This window comes from Oreochromis niloticus, linkage group LG10 (assembly GCF_001858045.2).
Source record: "Oreochromis niloticus isolate F11D_XX linkage group LG10, O_niloticus_UMD_NMBU, whole genome shotgun sequence".
Taxonomy (NCBI): domain Eukaryota; kingdom Metazoa; phylum Chordata; class Actinopteri; order Cichliformes; family Cichlidae; genus Oreochromis; species Oreochromis niloticus.
In genome coordinates, this window is record NC_031975.2 from 5,078,454 (window position 1) to 5,106,163 (window position 27,710).

A 27,710-nucleotide genomic window follows, 5' to 3' on the forward strand; every position below is an offset into this window, starting at 1 on the left:
CAAAAGGAGTACAAAATAGTACAAGTACAAAATAATAACTGTGATGCCCAATTAGCTATTAATGTTTTCCCCAACTTTAGAGTATTACTCAGATTCATACTGTTGTCTGTTGTTTAAGTCCTTATCGTATGAGCTTTCATAAGTTTTCATTACTGACAGTCTGGTTGCTACTTTCTTTTTATTTTCCGGCTCATTCCTTCAAATTTTCCACACACAATTACTTTTCCTTCATTCATCAGCACACTCGGTTTAGGCAGGGACATGTTAATCTATCAACCTGAAATGAATCTGTATTGCTCTGTTTGCTGTGAATACTTTATGCATTACATGGGCTTAGCTAACACTGCTTAGTGTTAGCTATGCTCCTTGCCTAAAATGGTATTTGTGCTTAACTTAACATGTCACACTTTTGCTAATTCCGTTGCACTGTTCCCCTGTAATTTAAGGGTTGATTTTAAGATTATAGTTTTGACTTTGAGAACACTAAGATGTTCTGAAAGTGAAAACCTTTAGAATACTTTTAGTGTTAAGATAAACACTGTCTTACATCAATTGACATTTACCTCCATACATGCCCAGCAGGACCCCATGGTCATGTGATCATGTGTCATACAAGGGGAGAGCTTTTGTTGCAGTTGCCCCAAGAATTTGCTATTCTCCCACTTAGTTAGTGTGAGATCTCCTTCCATCCTTTCTGCTGCTGAAATTCCCATAACTGACCTCTTTCTCCTTTCATTTAACCTCACTCTCTGCCGCTCTTCAACCAAGCCAAGCCATCTCATCTCATTCCGCAACATCAAGAACACTGATAAGGACATTTTCACTACCAGATAATATTCAGGTTCCGGACTGATATTCTACTCCTAATGATTTGCTGTTATATTATAATAATTGTTTAATAATTGTTGTTTGATTCTCTGGACCCACTATGTTTCCTTCCTGTTTCTCCGAGCATCGAAGGCCAAAGCTTGGCAATTAGAGCATACATTAGATAAAAGAAACCTGGTTTAACTGTTGATGAAGAAATCTATAAATGTCATGTACTCCAGTATAAAGATTCCACCAACCAGGCTAAACAAAGCTTTTACTCAGGTATTATCAGCTCTTATGAGGGTAACACCAAGATCCTGTTTTCACTTCTCAACAAACTTCTTCAACACCCTGATGCTTTATGACCACACTTCTATTTATCTGAAACCTGTAACTCCTTGATGCTGTTCTTCACTACAAAAATCAGTGTTGGAAAGGTTACCTTTGAAATGTATTCCACTACAGATTACAGAATATATGCCCCAAAATGTAGTTTGTAACATATTCCGTTAAGTTACTCAGTCTGATTAATGTATTCTGAATACTTTGGATTACTTACTATATTTTCATGCTTTTTACAACTACATGAATGTACCAATGCTGTGTGATTTATTACTATTACTGTGTGCAATGTGTGGAATTACCAAAATTAGAGAGGGGATAGCCTAACATATGAAACAGGAAAAGCGCACCATGTAATTGATTTATTTCAACAAAGTAACTGTAATCTAATTATCCCCTTTTTAAATGGTAACTGTAATGGAATACAGTTACTCATATTTTGTATTTTTATTTTAATGCCGGTACATCTGTTCCATTACTCCCCAACACTGACAAAAATTAATAACAATTACCAGCAACTCAGTTCGAATGTTGTGTCTATCCCTTCTTCAGAGCCTTTTCTCCATTTTGAGCCTCCTAATAAAGCTGATATTTCTGAATTAATATGTAAATCAAAGCCCATTGTGCCTACAGGATGTGAAATCTTGCCTCTTCCACTCATCTCTTCTATCATTCACTCTTCACTCACCACTGGTATTATTCCTCCTTTATTCAAGATTGCTTCAGTCACTCATATACTGAAAAACAACTTTAACAACCTCCACCCGATTTCTAATTTACCCTTCATCTCTAAAATACTTGAAAAAATTGTTGCAGCTCAACTTCATTCACACATGATTAATGATAGTATCTATGAGAGATTTAAATCTGGCTTCTGCTCATGTCACAGTACAGAAACCACTTTACTTAAAGGTTACTAATGATCTTTTACATGTAGTTGACTCTGGTAGTCTCAATATTCTTGTCCTTTTGGATCTGAGTTCAGCCTTTGATAATATGTCTCACTCTATTCATCTAAGCAGACTTAACTGTCTTGGCGTCTCCGACATATCCCTAGCCTGGTTCCAATCATTTCTCCTTGACCGCTCCCAGTTTATTCAACTTAAATCATTCCGCTCTCGTCTATTCCCAGTCACTTCTGGTGTACCCCAAGGTTCAGTCTTAGGCCCTCTTTTCTTAATAATATACCTCTTGGTACCATTTTCCCTAAACTTTAGCTTTAGTTACTTACTGTTTTGCTGATGACACCCAGTTATATCTCTCCTGCAGGCCTGATTCCTCCCTCCTAACTTCTTCTCTTACAGAATGATTATCCCAATTAAAATCCTGGTTCAGCTCTAATTTTCTTAAACTCAGTGAGAATAAAAGGGAAATCCTTCTTATTGGCACTAAATCCAACCTACTGAAGACAAATCACTTTTACTCATCTCACTATTTATTGAAAACTCCACAGTTTTCCCTTCATCTCAGGTTAAGAGCCTTGGTGTCATCCTAGACAGCTCACTGTCCTATAAATCTCATATCAATGATCTCACCCGTTCTGTCTATTTCCATCTATACAACATTAACAGATTATGTCCTTCTCTTTCCACCCAGTCTGCGTCAATTGTTGTTCATAGTCATGTTACCTCCCGCACTGACTATTGTAATTCTCTCTTGCATGGTCTCCCCCAAAAATCCCTCCATAAGCTTCAACTGGTTCAAAAAGCTGCTGTCCGCATTATTACCAGAACCCCCTCCTACCAGCACATCACTTCAGGAACTTCACTGGCTCCCTGTGAAATTGCAAATAGTATACACGCTTCTTCTGCTCACCTTCAAGGCCCTTCATAACCTTGCTCCTCCTTACCTTTCTAACCTGTTAAACACTGCCTCTTCAGCCCGCTCACTTCGATCCTCTTCTTCTATCCAACTTGCTGTGCCTTCTTTTCTCTCCAGTACCATGGGAAGCAGAGCTTTCAGTTGCACTGCTCCCAGGCTGTGGGACTCTACCCCCAGATATAAGAAACACTGGCTCTCTCCCCCAGTTTAAATCTCAACTCAAAACCTGTTCTGTTCAAATCTGCATATTAGCTATGAACTTATAGTAAATTAACTTAACTTGCTTTTTTCTTTTTATTTTATTGTTAAGTCTGGGTGGGTGTCTTGAAAGGTGCTTTTAAATAAAATTTATAATTTCTTATTATTATTATCTGTGAACTCAATAGTCTCTTTTTTAAAGAGACTAAAGACCTACATTTTTAATTTGATTTTAGGTAACTTTGTGTATTTTATATTTTTTAGTATTTTTGATGTGAAGCACATATTTATCTTGAAAGGTCCTAATAAACTTTCATGTCATTTCAATGCACTGTTTTACTGATGCTATCAAGAAAATGTTTTACTATATTGTGGCTTTGAAAATTATAAGTGTCCAAGAACATTTTAGTGTAGGATTTTTTATTTTTTCAATTTTAGGTTTTTCCCCTAAATTAAAAAATAAGTAGATATCTTTGACATGAATGATGCTAAAGCATGTATTGTTTTAAGTTGCTCAAATAAATCGGACAGCAGTTTAATTACAGTTGTAATCCTCTTAAAGAAAATGTCCTGAGGATGTTTTGTTTCCAATAGCTAGTGTCTGACTTTTTTACACTCAAGGAATGACCACTGACTCATGTTTATCTAAATGTTACTTTATTGTAGCTAAATTGAGGTAATGAGCATAATAAAATTAGTTAGCCTTGTTGCTATTGAGAACAGTAACTTTTGAATCTGTTTTCAAAAAGCAACATAACATTTTGACAAGTAACTGTAATGATCACTACCAGGTAAAATATGATGTTAAAAATGTGGACAAGCACATGATGCTGTTTATGTCCGCAAGTTTTCAATTAACTAAATTGCAGTCTTTTGGCTTAATGTAATTTCACAAGCTGAGCCAAATTATAACAAATATTGTAAGGTAGAGACCCTACAGTAATACAGTGGAATGTATCATGGACATCTCCTAGGTGAGGTTTGTTAAACGTGAACAGGGAGAAGGCTCTAGGACAGACCCAAGACATGCTGGAGAGATTATATCTATCAGCGGGTATAAATAAACTCCAGGACCCAGACAAGCTGTGGAAAATGGATCGATGGATGGATATGATTTTTTTCTTTTTTAATGAAATGAAAAGTAACACTGAATGTCCTTGTATTTGTATGGTCAATCACTATGCATGAATATAACTGGAATAACGGCAGCTGAAAAAGAAAATAAACAAGCATTTTACCATGACTTAATGGAGAAAGGTTAATCCTTGACCCATGTTTCTATCCTCAGAAGCTCAACTTGCAACTTCTGTATGTTGCAAAATACAACCTACAATTGGGGGTACAGATAGGTAATCCAAAATATCCCTTGTATCTAAATATGACAGTATCTTTCACAGAATAGTGGATGTATTTTAAAAAAAAAACTGATGCAAATCTTTGCTGTTTATACTGTTGATATTTTGTTATTTGCCATTTTTTCATCAAGTTGTAAAAGTTTTTATGTCCTTTATAAAAGTACTAAAACATACTTTCACAACACAGATTTTACTAGACTTGCTTTGTTGGGATAAATAACATGACAACACAGGATGCAACCTTGCTGGAAAAAATAATCAATCAATCAACTACAATTTAATTTAATATAAAATCATATTTGAAGATGTTAATAATATTTTAACATAATATAATATTTTTTTATTATAATATGAATATTATATTAAAATATTTTATTAATGGCATGCTTGTGAAAGGCTTGTTAAACAAAGGGGAAAATGTCCTCCAAAGTGTTTATGACGTGATGATTTGTGATGAAGTTTCTTGAGAAGATTGCATTCAGGTCATCCACTTGGTTTAAGAAAGGAAATACGGCATAGATATTTCATAAGCAACAAATAACACCTCATGTTATAATATGAGGTGTCATCTAATTGTCATCTAATCTAATTTGTTTGAGGTTTCTTGAAAGTTAAAACTAATGTCCAGGGATAAACTTGTAATATGTTTTTCTTTCTTTCTCTTTCTTTCTGCCTGCCAGATGCAATGTGGACAGCAAAGTCTCACGAGTGGCATGGCTCAATCGCACCACTATTTTATTTGCAGGGAGTGAAAAGTGGTCTCTGGATCCTCGTGTCATCTTGTTGGAAAACACAGCAGTTACAGAGTACAGCATCAAAATCCAAAATGTTGATGTCCATGATGAAGGGCCCTATGTATGCTCTATACTCACGAACAAGAAACCACAATCCACGAAAGTGCACCTCATTGTTCAAGGTAAGATGCAGCTACTGCTGCCAGTTCTGTCAGGAACTAGATTTAGCTCCAACAAATATCAAAAGTGTCATACAGGATCAGGGCTATTTGTTTCTTGTGTTTTTGTATTGTCTAGGAAGAATTATTTAATTATTTCTATTTTTTTATTTTCCTTGGGAAAAGTATTGCAGGGTCTTTGAAACATAATTCACATGATCTTCAAAAACAGTAGTTTAACTTCATGATAGCCACTTCCTTGAAATCATAAATTAACACTGCGTGTTTTCAGACTGCATAATTCAATATGATATCTCAATATATCTTAACTGATGCAGGGAAGCATCAGGTCATGGTTTTAATCAAAGAATGGACAAGCATATTCTTTCACAGACATGGAAGCACAACTCCAAGTTGTACTTTCCTATGGATTTTATCTTTGTTATAACTTTGAATTTGCCACCTCGGGCTCCAAATCATTTCTTTTCTTAATCAAGCTCATCAGAGAACCAATTTTAGGCTCTCTCCATGCTTTAAAGAGGTTGAGGTGATGGATTTGTGTGGCACCGCCCCTGTCTGATCATACCACTTCATAATTAATGTCTCTTACTTGCCATGTGACCACCAAGAGCCGTTGCTACTTGGTGGGTTGGATAAAGCAAGCAATACAAGCACTTACAAGCACTGTCCCGTTGAAAATTGCCTGAGACGAGCCTCTCTGTTGTACAGGAGATGCTGACATTCCTGGGACTGGAGCAAATTATTCCATGAGAACTTCCCAGTTTGTGTAGCTTTGCTCTCTGGTCCAGAATGTAGTGAATTTTATTCCTAGCTTGGCTTGGACCTTCATCCCAGTTTTCTTTAGTTAGGTCCAACACCCGCTGTGGCTTCTGGCCGAACAATAACTCAGGTCGAACAACTTTGCGTTGACACTGAGCACAGCACAGGCATCACAAGTTTTACCATTTGTGAACGCATCCTCACACAAGTCCCAACAAGTTATTTAACCCCTACAAAACTGTTCCCAGAATTAAAGGATGTGTCAGGCAGGAACTACTTGCAGCCTTGATTCTATCCGTTTTGCCCCTATCTAATTTCTAGCAGCCCTATAAGATATTTGTCTATGTCCCCATGTACACCTAACCTCCACTCACTCTGTCTCCAACAATGTCCAAAGCCAAACCATGTCCTGTAACAGCCCAAGTCCACTATAGCCTGTTGTATACCTCCTTGGCACCTTTCCGGTACACTGTACATCCCTCCTGGTCCAGGGGAGGGTTTCAGAGAGCTTGCAACATGGAACAGCTGATCCTGAGCAGTGAGCCCTCACAGTGGATGTATCCTGCCCACACCTCCAGCACTCCTTCCCTGATGTTTGTGTGACTCCCAACAGATGGGCCACAGTATTCGTTGCCACTGGGACTGGGAGAAACAGCAGAGGAGAAGGGGTTAGTTGGAGAAAGAGGACATTGGCACAGAAGCCTCCTCCTTGGGGCTGGGTCATAGCAGCCCTACTGGCTACCTCGCCAAGCTGCAAGATGGTCCTCTCCAAGGGTCACCACTGTCTCCAAGCTGGCAGTGTCAGTGGCAGTAGACCCAGAGCGTCAACACCAGGGCCAGGTGGAGACCAGATTTTGGTTTGGTGCTTTGGTTGATCCTGTAGCTGGTCCGACTGTTGGCGACGCACCACTGCCTGCTCCATGTGCATGATGGCCAGGTCCATCACCATTTGGGCCAAAGCCTCTAAGGGCTGCACCGGTCAGTGGTCTGTCATTTGCAGCACTTATGTTTTCAAAAGCATGCTCATGTGCTTTTGAACAGAATGTGTCAGGATGCATTCCAGACTTCCCTTGCTGTCTCAATTCTTGTCCATGCACTTTATCTGTGTTGCTGTAAATTGTCACTATATAAATGTATCAGAAATGAACTGGACTCCTGTCAGCTAAGAACAGGAGAATCAGTCTATAGTTCTCAAAGGCTTACAAAGATTTGGATCATAGAAGACAAACATTGTCTGGTCTGATGAGTCTTGATTTCTGCATCAACCTTTCAATTGAAGAGTTAGAACTTGGTGTAATCAATATGAAGAGATTAATCCATCCAGCCTTGTATCCCCGCATCACATGTCACCAAGCTCTCAAACTGGTTTCACTGAGTTCTTAAACTGTCAACAGATCTCAATCCAATAAAGGGTATTTGGAATGTGGTAGAACAGGAGATTCACATCATGATTGTGCATCCAAAAAATTTGCAGCAATCCATAATTACAATGTTATTATAAACCAAAATCTCTGCAGAATGTTTTACAGCACTATGTGGTTCTACTAGTACTACTGTCTCAAAGCAAAAATATCCTGGGTGTTAATATTCTGGCTGGTGCCCTTATGTATGGTGTTCACATGTTCTCCCTGGGTTTCCTGTGGGTACCCTCTCATCCTCCAACAGTCCAAAGACATACATATTAGGTTAGTTTGAAGGTGTGAATGTAAGTATGAATGGTTGCGTCTGTTTGTGTTAGTCCTGTTAAAGACTGGCAACCCTTCCAGGGTCTACCTTGCCTCTTGCCCTATGACAGCTGGGAGAGGCTGTAAACTGCCTGTAATCCTGAATTAAACAATCTTAAGAAAGTAGGTACTATGGTTAATATTTAGGTCTAACCATTTTTAATGGCTATTATACACTATTTATAACTATAATTTCAATAATTACCTTAATGACATATCATTGTGTATAACACTTAGGAAATGGTTTTACAGAGTGTTGCAAATTAGCACGATGTTGCTAATGCACTGGTAGGAGTGGAAATTTGTGAGGGTAATCTTCTGTTAATTACGAAGATGCATACTGATGCAGTCTAAGTACAGGTGCCCCCTCAGGGATATGTATAGCCCCTTACTGTGTACGACCTGATATGGCAGTTATAATTCTCTGCACCCCAAAGTTCTATGGAGGGTGGTCAAATCAGCATAACCTATAACCAGGTCTGCCAGCCATCCAGGATCTCTACAGAATGAGGAAGGCCCATCAGATCCTCTCTGGCCCCAGCCATCCTAGCCATCCACTTTCCATGTTCCTGCTGTCAGGCATGAGGTACAGGAGATTCCACATCATGCCAGCAGATTCAGAAAGAGGCTAATCAGAAGTTTGGACATAGCTTCTCATTTCATGGTTTCTCTTTATTTTCATGACTTTTTACATTGAAGATTCTCACTGAAGGCAAAAAAAAAATGAATGAGCACTTATGGAATTATACAGTCAATAAAAAACTGAAATAACTCAAAACATGTTTTATATTTTTGATTCTTCAAATTAGCCACCCCTTGCTTTGAAATACTGCTTTGCACACTCTTGGCATTCTCTCAATGAGCGTCATAAGTAAGTCACCTGAAATGTTTTTTCAACAGTGTTGAAGGAGTTCCCAGAGGTACTGAGCACTTGTTCACCAATTTGTCACTTGTTGTTCACCCATTTGTCACTTGTTGGCCCTTTTGCCTTCATCATGCATGTAGAGACCATGCATTCACCTTTTCCGCATTGCGCAAAGACAATGCAGGTGGAACCAAAGATCTCAAATTTGTAATCTTCAGAGCAAATTTCAAATGTCCATTCCTTGTGTTTCTTGGCCCAAACAAATCTTTTCTCCTTGTTGTTTTTCCTTAGTCATGGATTCTTAGCAGGTATTTGACCATAAAGGCCTCATTCGCACAGTCTCCTCTGAACAGTTAATGTAGAGATCTGTCTGCTACTGGAACTGTGTGGCATTTATCTGGGGTCTAATCTGAGGTGCTGTTAACTTGTGAATTCTGAGGCTGGTGACTCAGATAAATTTATCCTCAGCAGCAGAGGTGACTCTTGATCGTTCTTTCCTGGGGCGGTCCTCATGTAAGCCAGTTTTGTCGTAGCGTTTTATGGTTTTTGCAACTGCACTTGGGAACACATTCAAAGTTTTAGCAATTTTCCAGACTGACTGACCCTCAGCGCTTAAAGTAATGATGGACTGTCATTTCTCTTTACATAGTTGATTGGTTCTTGCCATAATATGAATTCCAACAGCTGTGTGCCAACCTGACTTCTGCACAACACAGAGGGTGTTCTGGTGAAATGTACAGTGAACAAACAAACAAGCTGATGACTAAGATACCCTCCCCCCCCAAAAAAGAAAAAACAAAACAAAAACAAAAACAGTCTGCTAGAGCAGAATGTTTTTTATTAAAGATGAGAAGACTGAAAATGGGAGTGAGTTTAAATGTCTTCAGATGATCTGGACTCAAATCTTTGTTTTAAGAATCACATTAAGAAAATCATCAAAACTATTAAGTATAATCGGATCAATTTTAGGCACATGAGAGACTGCATTGAAATGGATTCTGCCAAGACCATGCACACGATCATTTTTTCTCATATGTCATATGGTATAACATATTGGGGACAAGCTGGAGAAACAGTCATTAAACCACTGGAGTCACTTTATAAAGAAACTTTAAAAATGCTGAACATAAAATCTGTGCAATATCACCACTGAAAGATTCTGGAGAAGCGTCACTTAATGAGTTTTGAAAACTTTTAGTAAGTAAGTAAGTAAGTAAGTTAGTAAGTAAGTAAGTAAGTAAAATTTATTTATATAGCACATTTCACAGATAAAAATCACAAAGTGCTTCACAATAAGATCAGACATACAAGTTAAAATTAATTAAAAGCCCGTTTGTATAAAAATGTCTTCAGCTGCTTTTTAAAGGAGTCAGTAGAGTCTAGACAGCGTAAAGACAACGGCAGGGAGTTCCACAGCCTAGGTGCCAGTGCCTGAAAGCCCGATCCCCACGTGTTTTAAACCTAGTACGTGGGACCACCAGTAGCCTCTGACCTGAAGACCTAAGTGCTCGGGATGAAGCATGAGGTTTCAACAGGTCAGAGATATACTGGGGAGCTTCACCGTGCAGAGCTCTAAAAGTTACAACTAAAATTTTAAAATGAACCCTAAAATTTACTGGCAACCAATGAAGAGAAGCCAAAACTGGAGTAATGTGAGACCTCTTGTTTGTACCAGTTAAAAGTCTTGCCGCTGCATTCTGTACAGACTGAAGGCGATCCAGAGCTGATTTGTTGAGACACGTAAAAAGACCATTACAATAATCCAAACGAGAAGAGATAAAAGCATGAATAATCATCTCAAGTTCTGTCTTTGACACCAGTAGTCTGAGTTTAGAAATGTTTCTTAAATGATAAAAACAGTTCCAGACAAGTTGTTTAGAGTGTTTCTCAAGAGACATTGAACTGTCAAATATAACACCTAAATTTCTGAGACTCGACTGAAATGAAGGGTCTAAAAAACTGATATGCTGCTGAATTTCCGAGAGCATGTGATCAGGTGCAATAATCAAGGTTTCTGTTTTATCTGCATTTAACTGGAGGAAATTGTCATTTAACCATTGTTTGATTTCTGACAGACAATTATTTAAACAAGACAATTTATAAAACTCAGAAGCTTTGAAAGAACAGTATAACTGAATGTCATCAGCATAGAGATGATAAGAAATATTACTGTAACGTTTGATAATTTGGCCTAGAGGGAGTATATACAGCAAAAAGAGAATAGGACCTAAAACAGATCCTTGAGGTACCCCAGAAGGCAGAACTGACATTTCAGACAACACATGATTGATACAGACAGTAAAGGATCTCTCAGACAGATACGACATAAACCATTTTAAAACAACACCAGTAATCCCGAACAAGTCCTTCAGCCTATTTATCATGATGCTGTGATCAACAGTATCAAAAGCAGAGCTGAGATCCAACAGAACCAGAACGGTGTACTCTCCAGAGTCTGCTGCCATCAAAATGTCACTAGATACTTTAAGCAAAGCGGTTTCAGTGGAGTGCAATTTGCGGAAACCAGACTGGAAAATGTCCAGAACATTGTTCTTCTCCAAAAAGTTGTTAAATTGTTCTGCAACTGTTTTTTCTAAGATCTTTGACACCAGTGGTAATTTTGATATTGGCCTGTAACTGCTTGGAAGAGATGGGTCCAAATTTGGCTTCTTTAATATTGGTTCAACAATAGCTTGTTTAAAATAGCTGGGAACTGAGCCAGTATAAAGAGAAGTATTAATTATTTCCAGAATACAGGGGCCAATAGAGTCAAACACACTAATGAAAAATGATGGAGGAAGTACATCAAGGTGGCTTGAAGTCAGTTTCATCTGACCAAGCAGAGCACTGATGCCCTGTAAGGTAACAGGAGTAAAAGAGGACCAGGTGTCAGAGGTAAGCAACGTGTCAGTGTGATACTGAGAGGATGATGGAGAAATATTAGACCTGATAGCAGCGACCTTATTAACAAAATAGTTTAAAAAGTCATTACAATCAGATCTAGTATAGACTGGTACATGAGGAACATCGGGAGAGACAATTATTTTAATTTAATTAATTATTTTCCAATATGTATGTGGTGTTTTAAGATTTAAATGGTTTGGCACCTCCTCCATTGCTTAATTTTTTTATATTTTTGCCCCAGAGAATCTATCAAAGCAACAAGGATATCTTCAACTAAAGACTGTAACCTTTCCATCACTCTTCTTTTGGGGAATCAGCCTTCACCCCTTCACTGCTGTCTGCTGAAAGACTCACAGATTGTAGATATGGATGTGGGTTATTTTTTTTAATTTTATAGGTCTTTACTTGATCCTTTTTCTCCATTTTACCTTCTTCTGGCTGATAAAAAAAAGTGCTTAAAGCACCTGACTTCAGTTCAGTTTCAGTTTCAGTTTTATTTGTCATATGCACAGGGTTAGCACAGGGTCAACATTGCAATCAAATGTATTTGACGAGCAGCAGACAGTCACTCAGCAGTATAGTAAGTAAAAAATAGTAAGAGCAAAAATATAGTACACACTTGTGAATAGATAAAGGGAATCTTAAATAGGAATGTAACCGTTGACATGTAATTTGGTGGGGGGCAAATGGGATATTGCACATGAGATAAAGTGGCAGGAGTGAGCAGCAATACAAACTGAACAGTACAAAATTTTGAGTGGCAGTTAGTACAGTATTGCACGGAGTAAGGTTTTATTTGTTTAAATATTAATAAGAATGAAGTGACCAGTGCAGAGTGTACAATGTACTTCTGAAACTGTAGGACAGCTTCTGAGTGCATCCTGTGGAGTATGGTGTGTGTGTTTAAGTGTTGTGGTTGAGGTGTCCTATGGCTTCATGGTAAAAACTGTTTTTAAGTCTTGTAGTCCGAGCAGACAGACTCCTGGAACGTCTGCCAGATGATAGCAAGGAGAACAGCTGATGTGCTGGGTGGTCCTTGATGATGCTGTGTGCTTTGCAGAGGCACCGTTGAAGATAGATGTCCTGAATGGCAGGAAGCCTCATGCCAGTGATGTGCTCTGCTGCCTTCACCACCCTCTGTAGTGATTTCCAGCTGCAGGCAGGGCAGCTTCCGTACCAAACTGTAATGCAGCTCGTCAGCAAGCTCTCAATCGCACATCTGTAGAAATTTGAGGTGCTGTTAGCGTTCATGCCAAACTTCCTCAGCCCCCTCAGGAAGTAGAGTCGCTGGCGAGCTTTCCTGATAGCAGTGTCTGTGTGAAGGGTCCAGGAGAAATCCTTGGTGATGTTGACTCCTAGGAATTTGAAGTTGCTGACCCTTTCGACCTTGACACCATTGATGTGGATGGGCTGGTGTTCCCTGACTGGTCGTTTCCGGTAGTCCACTATCATTTCTCTAGTTTTGCTGATGTTGAGAGACAGGTTATTTTCCAGGCACCACTTGTACAGTGCCATCACCTCCTCTCTATAGGCCGTCTCATCGTTGTCTGCGATAAGGCCTATGATGGTTGTGTCATCCGCAAACTTGATAATGGTGTTGGACTTTTGTTTAGCAATGCAGTCGTGTGTGAACAGGGAATAAAGGAGGGGGCTAAGCACACAACCCTGTGGTGTTCCTGTGTTTAGGATGAGTGATGAGGAGGTGTGACTTAGCAGACCATTTTTCAGTAAGCATGTGTGTAATTTTTTTTTCTTTTTTTTAATAGTTTTTGAAACAGGGTTGAGGTCATTTGTTAGGCATTACTGGAATCTATGTATAGACAAATGTTTGGGATTTTATGATAAACCTGTTAACCCAGGAGGTGCGTAGTATTCATCCAGAAAGAGCTGCATTATAGCAAAGTATTCCACTGTACAAACCCAAATATATGTGTAACTATTTGGACAAGAACGCAGTTTTTGTAATTTTGCATCACCCCAATGTATTTTAAATATAAGAAATCAATTATTATAAAAAAATATAATTACTTTTGAGTCTTCAAAAATGGCAAACTATATATAAAAATTGCTCTAATCCCTAAACAGTTGAGGCAAAGTTTTATTAAATTTATTGAAATGAACCAAGCAAGAGTGGGCGGGTAGCTGGTTAGCTGGCTGGCTCCCACCCATGACTTCACAATAGACTTAAATTATCTTAGCAATATGATCAATGTAAGTCAAGCACTGTTTGTTCCCTGTTTCTTTTGTACTCAGGAGACAACTGCACCAGAATATTTCTGTATTTCACTGCCGGCAGTTAACTGTACTTACACCATATTGTTGCCAAGAAAGTTTAGTTTTTTCGTGTGTGTTTGTGTGTGTGTGTGTGTGTGTGTGTGTGTGTGTGTGTTGGGGGATGGGTGTGGGGGGGTTTACTTGCCGGAAACTTCTACTTGTCCACATCATTAGCGCTGCTCTGTATCCACAGTGTTACTCCCGCTCAGCTCAGAGGTCATCTAGTGAAGCTGGTCGTTTAAATTAACGTGGATACAAGATAGCTGACAGACAACTGCTAGACATTCATTCAGTATATTTTATGTAGTCTTTGTGTTGCTTTATTGATACTGCCCCAACAGTAATGCATGTCCCTGGTCTTTTTCAGGGTTTGTTTATATATTTCTAAGAAGAAAAACCCCTGCTAAATACTACCATCCTTAATTAAGTGTTTTAAATAACAAAGTTTGTGGTGGAAAAAAGATTAAGTGACTGGGAAGATATGATACAGTACATGTTGTTTCTAGCTAACTGTAAAATCTATTTCTCAGCGCTCACATATTGTGAATTTGAATCTGCTTCAGATGAGGTTCCATTCTTGAGTGTCCACTGGATACAAAAACTATTGCTTTTGCAATTCAACAAAATACACTGTCACAGAACTTCTATGAACAATTATTTACATTAAGTAGGGAAAGACTGAAAGATGGAAAAAGAGAGACCTAGACCCTAGTGTAATAATTCTTCCAGTGGTTGTTAAGCAAATTTTTCTGTGACTGTCATGCATAATATTGGTTGTGTGAGTATTATAGCAAAACTGATAATGTTGACTTTAATCTAAGCAAGTATGCATTTTATTGGTTATGCAGTGAAACACCTTACATACTTATTCCAACACCCAATGAGATGAAATGCCAAGTTAACACTTATTAAACTTTGTTAAGAGTTGTGTGTTGTTTTCTAGGAAGGGACACAAACTGAAGTTACACCCTGAAGTTACAGATGAGTGAATACAGTAGATACTGTTCCCTTTATGACAAAGAATCACCAGGAAATCCACAAGAGGTTTTAGAGAAGTTTTTAGGCCCCATGGGTACTCCTTTCTGTAGCACCTCCAGAATGGAGATTGGTGGTGAACCTGTACAAAGGAAAGGATGCTGGAGGTTAACATCAATCAGCTATGTGACCTTGTCAGCTAATACCCTCAGGAATATAAGGCATCTGCTTCCACAGTGACTGCACACAGGAGGTGGACAGACTGCAGTTAAATTGCAAGAAAGAATAGCATCTTGAAGTGCTTTGTAATGTGTAGTGTAGCAGGAAAGGATTCTAAATTAACATCAAGTGGTTGTTAAACTATGGTCCCAACTTTAAGGACCTCACTTCTGTTTGTTTGATGAGCAAATAGTCTTGCCACTTCCCTGTTATTGACTGCAGCATCCTTTTTCAGTGTAATTGCATGTGTTTGAACACTTAGAAACAACACCACAAAGTGGCAAGGAGGTCCTACTTTGGCCAAAGTGGTTGTTGACCAGAACATCTTCATTTTCATAATACCAAAGCCATCATAAGAGCAATCAAAAGTTACCAAAGCACCACAACATTTCAATATGTACCTGGTATTCAAATTTTCCTTTTCACCCCTTGAGAGGGGGGGCCAGACAGTAAGACACCCTACCTGAACTTTATGTATCCAGTAGCATAGCTCCAGCCACAGAAAGGTGGCAAACCAAGGACTTTTAGACTACTACATCTATGACCTGATTCCACATGAATATCAATGGATAATGGCATAAATAAATTAAAATTATTACAATTTTAAGAGACTCTGGTTTCTCTGACACCAGTAGAGGACAAAACTTTGTCACTGAAATGATCAGGGCTTTAAATAACTTGTTGAAAGCCCCTTGAAATGTCAGTTGTATTGGTCAACAGTCTTAAAAAAATGTTTTCTTTTCCCTGTTTTTTCTTACCTAAGCTGCCCTGCACTTCCCTTGGCACATAGCGGGTTGAAACTCTCGGCACAGCAAGTGCACATAGCTTGCTCTCTATGCATTCCATTTGTGTCTTTGGCTCATCCATCAGGTTATCTTGGCTTTCATGATAAAAACAGAGCAGGCCTCTAGAGGACCTAGTGTGTTGCCTGTAGTTATAGATTTTTAACAACTCTAGTTTGGTTGTATGAACCATTTTATGCCGTTCAAGTCAGCTTTTCTTTGATGCCATGCTACAAGGGTTTGCTGAAACAGGCATTCCCTGGGTCAGATCTCTCAGGTCCCTCTGGTGTCAAAAAGTTTAGCTATTCATAGAATACTCTGTCTAGCTGCAACTCACTACACGAAGATACTTGTAAAAAAGAAAAAAGAAAAGACCAAATGAGAAATTAACAACACTAATGCGTTGCTACTCTGTCCAAATGCTGCAAATTTTTGAATATCTGCCTTTCAAATCAGTTCCAGACAGTACCACTAATTGACCATTGTGGTTACACTCTCAGCCATGTTGGAGTCCTAATGTATTCAACCCTTAGGCTGAGGTGCCATGCCTGAAGCATGGCCTGACAACTTTTGTTTTAAAAGTTTTCCTCCTGGGTTATTTGTCTAAATCTAGATAACTGCAGGCTGTATTAGAGCAATAAAATAAGATTTTCATATAGTCATAAACACTGCTGTTGAAAACAGTTATAGCTCTAAAATGTATTACTTCAGATGTTTATGGATCAAATGTTTGTTCTTGTTTAATCTCTTCTCAAATCAGTTAAATCTAAAGACACTGAAGGTACCTTTTTTATGGAAAGTGTGGGATTTCAGAGTATTAAATTTCAATTTATGCTCAAGATATAAATACGAAATATGAATATCTTGCATATAATGTATCCATAGTGTAAAGTAATTTTGTGATAGATGAATCGGTCCAAAGACACATCAGCTGACGTATTTAATGGGTCCGGTGATTCTGGTTATGATATGTGCAAAACCCAGACTTGCTCTTCCCTTAACAGTTATAATAATACATGGGTCAGTGTTAAACATTTAAATGCAAAGGCGATGAAAAGCTCTAGCTGCAGATATATAATTATTCATTATTCAGAACATTCCATAAAACAGTTATTTTCCTCTCACAGGCACTGGTCTGATCTCTGCTGTGTACTTGATGAGCCATTTTCATCACACCCTGTGACTGGCACAGCTTGTTTAAAAAGACATACACATAGATCAGATATTATGGCTTGCTGGGAGGAACACAGTGAATTGCCTCATTCCTCTGATCAGTATTCAGCTTCATCCAACCTTTTTGCTCACAGCCTGCTTCACCTGTGAGAACACAAACAGCAAGTGCGCCTGGATAGCACTCATATTGTTGCTGCAAAGAAAACATGAACTTGGATATAAATCTGTGTCCATGAAGTGTAATACACCCATGTAATGTTTTTAGTATTTATTATTTTTTAAATCGAAAAAAATATATAAATAATAATGCCAGACTGAGTGTTGTAATTTTTCAGAGTCAGAAATAAGACTGATTATGTGTTTTTGATATATTTTGCAACTTCACAACAACATTCAGGTAAAGACCCAACAATGATAGAGGGAGAACACCAATGATCTAATGTTACCCTGTGAGCAAGCACTTGGCAATGATGGGGAAAAAGAAATTTTAAATCGGAGGAGACCTCACGCAAAATCTGGCCCAAGGAGGGAACAAGAAGATGTAAAAGAGAAAGACAGAGAGAACTCAACAGAAGAGAGAGAGAAGACAAAGTTAAGGACATGAAGTAGTGGCACATAAAAACATATGGGTGTGACAAAGTGATTGAGCAGTTAAAACACTTTCATATTCACCATTTTTCTAATAAATGTACATTTTAAACACCACAGTATATTATTTTTAATGCATATGATTTGCTAGGAATGGGATGCTTAACATTTCAATACCTTCCCAAGATCTCCAAACGTAGATGTTTCAAAACACTGCTCTGAAGTATGGTTCAAAACACCCAGGTCATGTGACCATGGTTGATTTAGTTTTCGTGTGTTTCACTCCAGTTTGAACAGGTGGCTGCTCCTTCTGGGCAGGTGAGGCACCAGGATTCCCAGTCTGGATGCAACAGCAATTTGTGCTGAACTTTGTAATTATAGAAAAGTGTATAAAGTGTATATAATGTATAAAAGAAAAAAAATACTCACTGTCACATTAATATTTTTGCTGTGTACTGTGAAAACTGATGTAGACTATCCACTCACTTAAAAACTAAAATCCAAAGTGTATTTAAATAACTATTGACTTATTTCAATGACTGCTGTCCAATGTTCCCTCTAATTTTTCATGTGTCTGAGCGAACACACAAACTCCCTGAGCAGTCCCTCGCCTCTGTCAGTGCACCCCAGGGCAGCTGTGGCTACAATGTAGCTTGCCATTGCCAGTGTGTGAATGTGTGTGTGAATGGGTGAATGACTGAATGTAGTGTAAAGCGCTTTGGGGTCCTTAGGGACTGAGTAAAGCGCTATACAAATGCAGGCCATTTACCATTTACCATTTGAACCACTGTGAGCGACATTAGACGTGTGCACTGTGGTCACGCCAGCGTCGAATCCATCCAAGTTACATGGTTTATTAAAATAATCAAATTACAGCATTTACATTTATGTTAGACTACTTTTAATTAGCTGCTTTACAATGAAAATTTAAAAAAAATCTTGTTCATGACCTGTGTAGTATGTTAACACTATTGGAAGTAAAAACAACTTGAACTCCAATTTTGAAAACACAACATTCTTTTTTTTTTTTTATAAAGCTCTGACTTGTATTATGAGTATGAGTGTGTGGTCTGGGAGAGAGTCCTGTAACTCTCTGTCTGCAAAATAGAGTATATAATGACCAATGTTGGGCCAATAGTTACTTCTTCAAAAAAGTAACTGAGTTTTGCAAACAACAAAGTGTTTTGCAGCTGTTTACCTAAAAATGCAGCCAAGGCGTTTTTTTTAAATAAACATTTCAAACTATTTACAGAACAATCAGCTGTTCTGCGTCAAATTTGATGCCACACAAATTATTTGTGCCACTCCAAAAAATAATTTCTGTCCACTATGAGATAAAGGAGAACAACAGCCTGATACCTGCAGGCTTGACAGCAGGAGGTGTATCACTCCTGTAACACCTGTAACATTCAGCAGCCGCCTCATTGTTCTGACACACACAACAAAACTATTGACTACACTACACACTAACTACACAAGATTTGAGCTAAACGTTGCAAATCTCTCACATCTCAAAACACCGCCGTCACTCCTAAAACTTCTTCCCGTTTCTTAACAACTAAATGCCATGTTTTGATTGGTCGACATGGTACATTTTTCGACCAATAGGAAAGGGTGGGGTGGGGTGTTTTGGTTTCGTCTTTGCTCACAAGCGGAGAGTGCTTTCGAGCGTTTTCCTTATAAAACGCCGTTTTTACCGTTTCTCCCCGTAGTAAATATAAATAACGATAGTATTCAGGAAGAAAACCAAACATTGCATATATTTTTTTTATCATAACTCTGGTTTTACGTGGCCTATCAACACAATTTAAAAGCTGATATAAAGTCTACACTTTTTCTGTCAATTGTTCCGTCTGTCCTGCTCACATCTCCAGTGGTTGAACACGTTGTCATTAACGTGGCTTCACTCCACATCAGCCACGCCGCTTTGCTAGCTAAAAGACCGGTGTCGGCACATATTTACTTTAATTTCAATTCAGGTTAGAATTCTTTTTGTGTGCGCAACACAGATTTTCTCTGCGCAGAGACCTTGCCAACAGTGCGCAATTGCGCACGTGCGCAGCTTAGAGGAAACATTACTGCTGTCATACAGATGATAGAAAGGGAGAAAGAAAGTGAGCTCTAGTGACTGATATCAGCAAAGGGAGAGTGGTACTGCGCTGTACATTCATTTAATTATCTCAATAGAAACCACATGTGCTTTCAAAAAGAAAAATAAAACTGCCAAAATTTTCAGCTCTAACTCTCACTATTTAATTTTTTCTGCTTTCAACAAAACTGTATTAGATAGATAAGTAACTTCGTCTGGGGAAAAATGTGTAAAAGCCTAAATGAAATATTCAAACATTTATGAGCGAGATAACGACAGCAATAGTGTTTAAAGTATCTAAACGCCTTTAGATACATGTCCAATTTTGCATTCGGTAAAAGCTGCTGTGATTAAAAAAAAAAAAAAAAAAGCTGCTGTGATGTTGCTTTGAACATTTAGTGTTTCACAAAGCCTCATTTTGCCCATCACTGATTTTCCATTGCTAAGGTAACATTGCTTCACCTACTATACCAGGTTTCTTTGTGTTGTTATTATTAGGAATGTGACACTCTATAGTAACGTTTCAACACTTTGTCAAGCTCCCGAAGCACTGGGATTGTGTTTTGAAACACTGCTCCAAAGTGCAGTTCAAAATGTTCTAAATGAGGTACCTACTGCTTCTATGCAGGCAAGGCGCCAGGATTCACATTATGGATAGAACAGAGTAATTTGGGTTCAACCTTGTAACTACTGAATTGATATTTTTGATTCTACTGCTTTAATTTATTACAAGCAGCCACATGTACATGTATAAAAGAAAACAATACCCTATTTCTCATTATTTTTTCTGTGAAACTCTGTCTATTCTCTAGTTGTTTCTACTTTTAATAGAAAATGTATTTGCTGCATCATTTGACTTCCTCCCTTACTGTGATCCTAATGTAATCCTAATTTTAAAATGCATCAATGTGTCAATGTGCATGAAATGTGCTGTTGCAATTGGTCAGAATAGTAGCACTTTCTATTACAGCTCAGTAGTAAAGGGGTAATAGTAGGATAAGAAGCAGGAAACAAGAACATACTAATGGGGTAATTTGGGGTTATAGTTATTAACATTAATTTACCAAATTAATAGCAACTTATTATCCAAGTAATATCATGGTAAGAGCAGTGTTTACAGTTGAGTAATATTACCCTGAAATTTATGTAACAGGATAATAAGACCCCAAGAACTGGGGGTTATAACATGGAAATACAGGTAAAGTGATAATATTAGGGTAACATTAGAGTAATATTAGGTTTCTGCTCCCTGAGATATTTACTGACCACGCGGTCGGTTGGGGCCATCTTCCTGATGTATTCATTGATGTTCGTTGTCTCATCCTGGACCGTGGTACTGACACTTGTTAGTCCCCAGCCCCCTTCCTTCCGCTTAGCATACAGCCTCGGGGTGCTGGACTTGGGGTAAAAACCCTCCATGCATGGTCAGGAGCTTCCAGGTCTTGATGTCAGTGGCTTCTATCTCCTCCTTTGGACAGCTTATTATCCCAGCAGGGTACCTGATCATGGATAGGAGTTGATAGCCCAAATCTTGTTCTTACTGTTCAGCTGACTCCCTGTTGCCTTCTGGTAATTCGATCCCCTCAGTTTTGACTACCTTCCCTCTCTTTGTTACCATCCGACTACACTTCTCCAGTCCGAATGACATTTCGTGTCATTGCTGTATATCCTGGTGGTGTGGATCAGTCAATCGATGTCTCATTCACTCTTGGTATACACCTCCATGTACAGGAGGTGGCTGACAACTGCTCCATTCCATAGTCAGTATCCGTAGCCATTCTTGTTAATGATCTCACTGAGGGGGTTCAGGCCTATGCAGAACAGAAGTGGAGACAGAGCATCTCCTTGGTAGATCCTGCACCTGATGGTGACTTGCGCTATGGTATTGAAGTTGGCCTCTAGTGTTGTACACTAAATCTATTTCAGTCACCCCTCTCTCCCCCCTAGGCATACTCTCTACCCCAACTTACTACAGAATTCCTCTTTCTCTTCTAAGTCACATTCAACTCGTCTCTGTTATGGAGTATACTAGGTATACTAGTATACCAGGGTGATACGATTTTCCCATTGCTTTGTTGCATAGGCATTCAGCTAGTTCACTGCAAAGAACCAGTACAGTGTAGTGAGTTTATTCATCTGCTTCTCCACTTAGACAAAATATGTCTCCCGCTTTGTACAGTGATAAGGTTTAAAGTGGACATGAAACACTACAAATATTAAGGCTAATTTACACCATGAAGCCTTACTCTAAAATAATTGTCAGAAACTGTCTGTGAAGCTGGAATTAAGAAATAAGATTTAAGAAACTCCATCCAACCACCAGGAGGGGGTCATTTGAGTTAAGTTGTTAATCTTCATTAATTTTTTCTCCTTTTAAGTGAAATTTGACAAAATAAGCATTTTGGATGCATTTTTATTAGTTTTATCAGTTACAGAAATTATTTAATTTTATTTCATTAGAATAAAGTAATAAACAACGGGTACAACAATTAACATAACAACACATCTAAAATATAATTTTAGAGAGTCAAGTGGGAGTCAAGTGAGTGACTCAAGATGGCGCCTGTGTGTTCGGCACGCCGTCTATCGCTCTCCTTTATTTGTTTTGTTTTATTGTTTTTAGCTAACTTTGCATTACATGTCTGTTGTACTTTTTCCTATGATCGCCAGATATTATTGGAGATAGGTTTATCCATCCGGATGTCTGACCGGCCTGAATATGACAACCAAGGCTTTTTTCCTCCTTATCTGGAACCAATACCACCGTACTGGCGTTCCCTCCCTACCACCGTCAGTGGCGGTCCTAGCCTGTTTGGCGCCCTGGGCAAACACTCCCTCTGGCGCCCCCTCCGGCTCAACCAAAAGTGGCGCTACTACTTCCTGTCCTTGTTTCAGCGCCACAATGAAACCCTAAACATTTGGACTCACCTGGTGGCATTTTTAGTGTTGCTGATTAAATTGTGCCAGCTTACTGAGACTGTGGACTTTATCAGTGACCGTCATTCGTGGCCCCTGTTCATCCTCGTCCTGTCCTCTTTGACCTACTCTGCATTCAGTGTTGTAGCTCACTTACTGGGAGGAAAGTCTGACCTTGCTCATTATTGCTTCTACTTTCTGGACTACGTAGGGGTAGCGCAGTATCAGTACGGCAGCGCTGTAGTCCACTTTTACTATGCTGTTGATGAAAGCGTCCATGGACTGGTGAGTGGTATCTTCATGCCCACTGCCACAATCCTCAGCTGCCTTTCATGTTTGGGATGCTGCTACGGCAAATACTGCAACCACAGCCTACCAACGTGGGTGCGTTAAGGATATAACATATTAAGGATTGTCCATTAACATAAAACTGTTGTCGGAACCATACTGAATTTCACCAGAGAAACATACACACAGACATACACATATATGAAGAGAGAGAGTATGTATAGTATGCAAACAGCTACCAAACAGCCATTATAATTCGTCATACAATGAGAATAGGACAAATCAACAACTGACAATGACTAATTAATATTGTGCTGAACACAGTCCAAAAGATTCAGTAAGCTACATCAGTGTCTACTGTTTACTATCATAGCCAAGTGACACTTCACTATCCCTACTAATTGATGTTATCTTGTTGTATCTCTGTTTTGGTCAGTGCTATCCTCTATGCCTTTACATGCTGGGGCAGCAGGATGAGGGTCACAGATGCCAACAGACTATATGAACTGATCCACAAGGCCAGTTATGTTGTGGGGATGGAGCTGGACTCCGTTAGGATGGTGTATGAGAGGCAGATGTTGTCCAAGATAAAGACAATGTTAGATAATACCTCCCACCCACTCCATGACATGACATGCTGGCTAGTCACAGGAGCACGTTCAGTGAGAGACTGAGATTACCAAAAAGCACCACTGACCGACACAGGAAATCATTCCTGCTTGTGGCAATCTCCCTGTACAACTCCTCCATTTAAAACACTGTGAACACTGCAATAGTTACGCTCTTTTCTACTCTGGAATATTTTCGTCAATTTTCTTGATATTTATTTATAATCACCTCTGTTAATCCTTGATATTTATAATTGAGTGATATGCATATATTAGTGCTATTTCTTAAATGTGTAAAATCTGTAACATAATGTATTGTTTGGAGTTTAGTCTGTTACTGTTACTATTTTTACCATTTCTTCTTGGAGCAACTGTAACCCACATAATTTCCTTAGGGATTAATAAAGCATTCTGATTCTGATTCTGATTGTTTCAGGATACATGTCCTGCCATTATCCAATGATATATCTGCTTACCTGTATCTTTTGCTCGTTTCTCCTCCTCTTCTTTTCTCTTTTTTCTAAACTGAGGACCTGATGACTTTGAACTTTTACTTGTCCATCTTCCATTGGTTTTAATTTTGCACTCCAGTATGAAAACCCATCCCCCAACTCGAGGATCACCACAACATAACCTAATAGACCTACAGCTTAGTGCACAGATTCCCTTTGTCTCGGGTTTATTTCTGGGATTTCGCACAACCCAGGATTCAAATCATGAATACATAATAGGCTTGGATTTACAACATTATGAATGAAATGTGCTCTATTTGGAAGAAGCAGGCTCCCCTCCCCTTTCGACAGGTTGTGTGTGAGACTTTAAATCATCAAACTGTAAAATATAAATTTTAAATTGTTATTGATCCCTTTACCCCTAGTCCTAAAGTGTATATTTATTTTCTTACTCTTCTTATATTTATTGTTTGTTTACTTGCACTGTTGTAACTGGAGCCTCGTCATCTCGTCTCTCTATATACTGGACTGTATGTAGCGGAGATGACAATAAAGTTTACTTTGACTTCAGCAGCGAGCAGGCGCACCGAGAGCTCTCGCGCTCACTTTTCGCATACAGAATTTTGAAAAAACATCGGTGCAAATTATAACTCTGTATCATAATGTCTGGTGTTTTCGTGTTTATTGGTTTGTTTCTATTTTATTTTATTTTGCGAGTTGGTTATTAGATGCTGCTCCAGCCAGCCAGAGAATCCCCCACCACCCCGCCCTCTCCTCCCTGTGCCGCAAGCAGCAGGTGCACCTCGCAAACGAGGGCACCCTTACTCCCAGCAAATGGGCGCTAGAAAACCGATTGGTGCCTATGACATTCCCAATATGCGCTGGCTGACGTCGGGGCAGCATGAGTACGAGCAAATTTTTCTTTTCTTTTTTTTTGCCAATGTCCGTGATGCCGCCCCCACCACGATGCCGCCCCGGGCAACCGCCCGTGTCGCCCGTATCAAAAACCGCTACTGACCACCGTCACCGGATCTGCGGAAGCGACGCAGGAGACGGGGTAACCGTGGAGGTCGTCTTCTGAAGCTGAAATCCTGGATTTCTCATTTTCATTTTCTCATTTCATTCTCATTTTCCCCATGAGCTCCGCTACATCCGCCGTTTTTGTCCGCGACTTTTGGTGCCATTGCGTGCCTTGGACCCAGTGGACTCCTGGTTGGTTCCTGTTGTTGGGTCTTTCGAAAATGGTCCTGCAAAACTCTCTCCTCTACGACATTTGCGCTGGCGCGGAGTTGACAAGTAAAACCTTCGACTGGTGGATCTGGTTGCTAATGCCTCGGAAATTTTGGACCCAGTTCCTCTTAGGCTGGGTCTAATAAATACCAGGTCGGTGGCAAACAAGACCTTCATATTGAAGGAATTTTTTCTTTCTCGTGTTCTGGATTTGCTCTTCCTGACTGAAACCTGGATTTCTCCCGGTGAGTTAAGCGCTTTCATTGAACTAGTACCCGCTGACTGTACCTAGAGCTGGGCGATATAAGATTTTTTCATATCACGATATGTTTTTTTCATTTCAGGCGATAACAATATATATCACGATATAAGCCAAATAACTATATTTGTAAGATTTAAATGTGCCGTTGCTCACAAGTAAAATGTGAAATAATTAGCAGCTTGTTTTAATTAAAATATTTATTTCCCATAATAAGTTCAACAGGGTAGATGTACTTAAGGAACATGAGACTTCAGTTTCAGATAAAGGCAAATATTGTAAACTACACAAAAGGCAGCCGCTAAAGCGTTTAAGTTTCAAAATAGAACAAACAAAACAGACCACTAAATTGTCAATTCCACTTAGAAACAAAATTTTAATTCTAAAAATAAATCTTAGGTCGTTTTACAGAAGAACAGACAAAATTGACTAACTTTTGTCAATATCAAATAAGCTGAGAACTAAAAGGAAATTCTCAGGCTACGTCCACACGTACACGGGTATTTTTGAAAACAGAGATTTTCCGTTTTCGTTTTAAAAAATAATCCCGTCCACACATAAACGCAGAAATGAAGGAAAACGCTGCTAGGAACATGCCAAAGCAACAGGTGGCGATATATTCCTAACCGTGTAGAAATGTTGGCCAATCAGAAGTCTAGAAGCCTCGGTAGGAAATAGTAAACAAAGATGGGGCATAGAAACAGAACCGAGTCGTATGTGTGGAGGGACAGTAACTATGTGTGTATATGTAAGCATTTAAACACTGCAGAGAGTACAATTAACAGTAACAGTATTGTAGAAATTCATTTCACCGAAACAATAACGTGGCGCACAGTGTGACGTCAAAAAAGGCGCACACCTTTGACGCTGCGTTTTCTCCGTTTTTCTTGTCCACACGTAAATGCAAAAACGGAGTTTTCGAAAATATCCACCCTGGCAGGCGTTTTTAGAAATCTCCGTTTTCAGTGACTGAAAACGCCCTTTACGTGTGGACGAAAGGTGCAAACGCATAGAAAAATCTGCGTTTTCAAAAATACCCGGGTACGTGTGGACGTAGCATCAATCTCTCCTTGTTGTATAGCTTAGCTTTTCAAACAGTTTTAACAGTTACTTTAGTCTGACAAAAGCCGAATGACGAATTAGCGCTTTCAGTCAGAGATTGAGCATGCACCGCTTTATTGTATATCCAGACTTGCTTTCGGCACAATTTACAGTGCGCGCTACTGTTTTTTGTCAGACTTGAAATAGCCGAAATACCTTCACACTACGGAACTTCTGTGGCCCTTCCGTTTGACAATCTCTCCAGCATTGGAACCATCATCTGTTTTTTCTTCGGTAACCTTCGCTCACGCTCTCGGTTGATTTTTCTGTAGTCGGCAAACTCATTTCCTTCATTACCTGGGCGGCCCGGCTGCAAAAACAAATACACATGTGCGCCTTGGCGCTTGTGCTGTACGTAACAAGTCATGTGACGTGACGCTGCGGCTGTGATTGGTTCGGCTCTGCGCTACTTAATTTGGATTGGCTGTTCTTTTTTCTTTTTTTTTAAGAGGACAAGAGAGATGAGGTCTATCGCAATAGTTTAATTTTTCTATCGAGGAAAAGTTATTTCGCAATACATATCGTTATCGTTTTATCGCCCAGCTCTAACTGTACCTTTTTTAATGTTCCGAGAGCTTCTGGTCGCGGAGGAGGGCTTGCTGCTGTTTTTAAGGCTCATTTGGACTTGAAGCAGCTTTTCCCTTCGTCTCGCTACACCAGTTTTGAACTCTGTTTGTGTAAACTGGGCCACTCGCCTTCGTTGTTAAGTGCGATTGTTTATCGCCCCCCGAAATATAACAAGGTGTTCTTATCCGAGTTCTCGGAATTCCTTGCTGATTGTGCATCACGGTATGACCAGATCCTCCTGCTTGGTGATTTTAACATACACGTTTGCTGTCCGGGGAAGCCCCTGGGCAAGGACTTCCTTGCCTTAGTGAACTCTTTTAATTTTGTCCAATCTGTTAGTGGTGCCACTCAAGAACGTGGTCACACACTGGACTTAGTTTTATCTCATGGTTTATCTGTTTGCAATGTACGTGTTTAACATGCAGTATTCTCTGATCATATGCCTATCTTATTTGATATTGCTCCTTCTAACGCTTTTGCAAATCAGGCTGCACCTGT

The 27,710-nt window shown here is 39.2% G+C and overlaps 1 protein-coding gene across 1 annotated transcript in view; it reads left to right on the plus strand.

Moving 5' to 3' along the window:
• Positions 1–27,710, plus strand: part of opcml (opioid binding protein/cell adhesion molecule-like) — a 225,731-nt gene that overhangs the window by 98,459 nt on the left and 99,562 nt on the right. Inside the window, exon 2 of the mRNA XM_003449811.4 lies at positions 5,207–5,442. Within this exon, the coding sequence (XP_003449859.1) occupies positions 5,207–5,442 (236 nt within the window). The remainder of the gene's footprint in view (positions 1–5,206; positions 5,443–27,710) is intronic.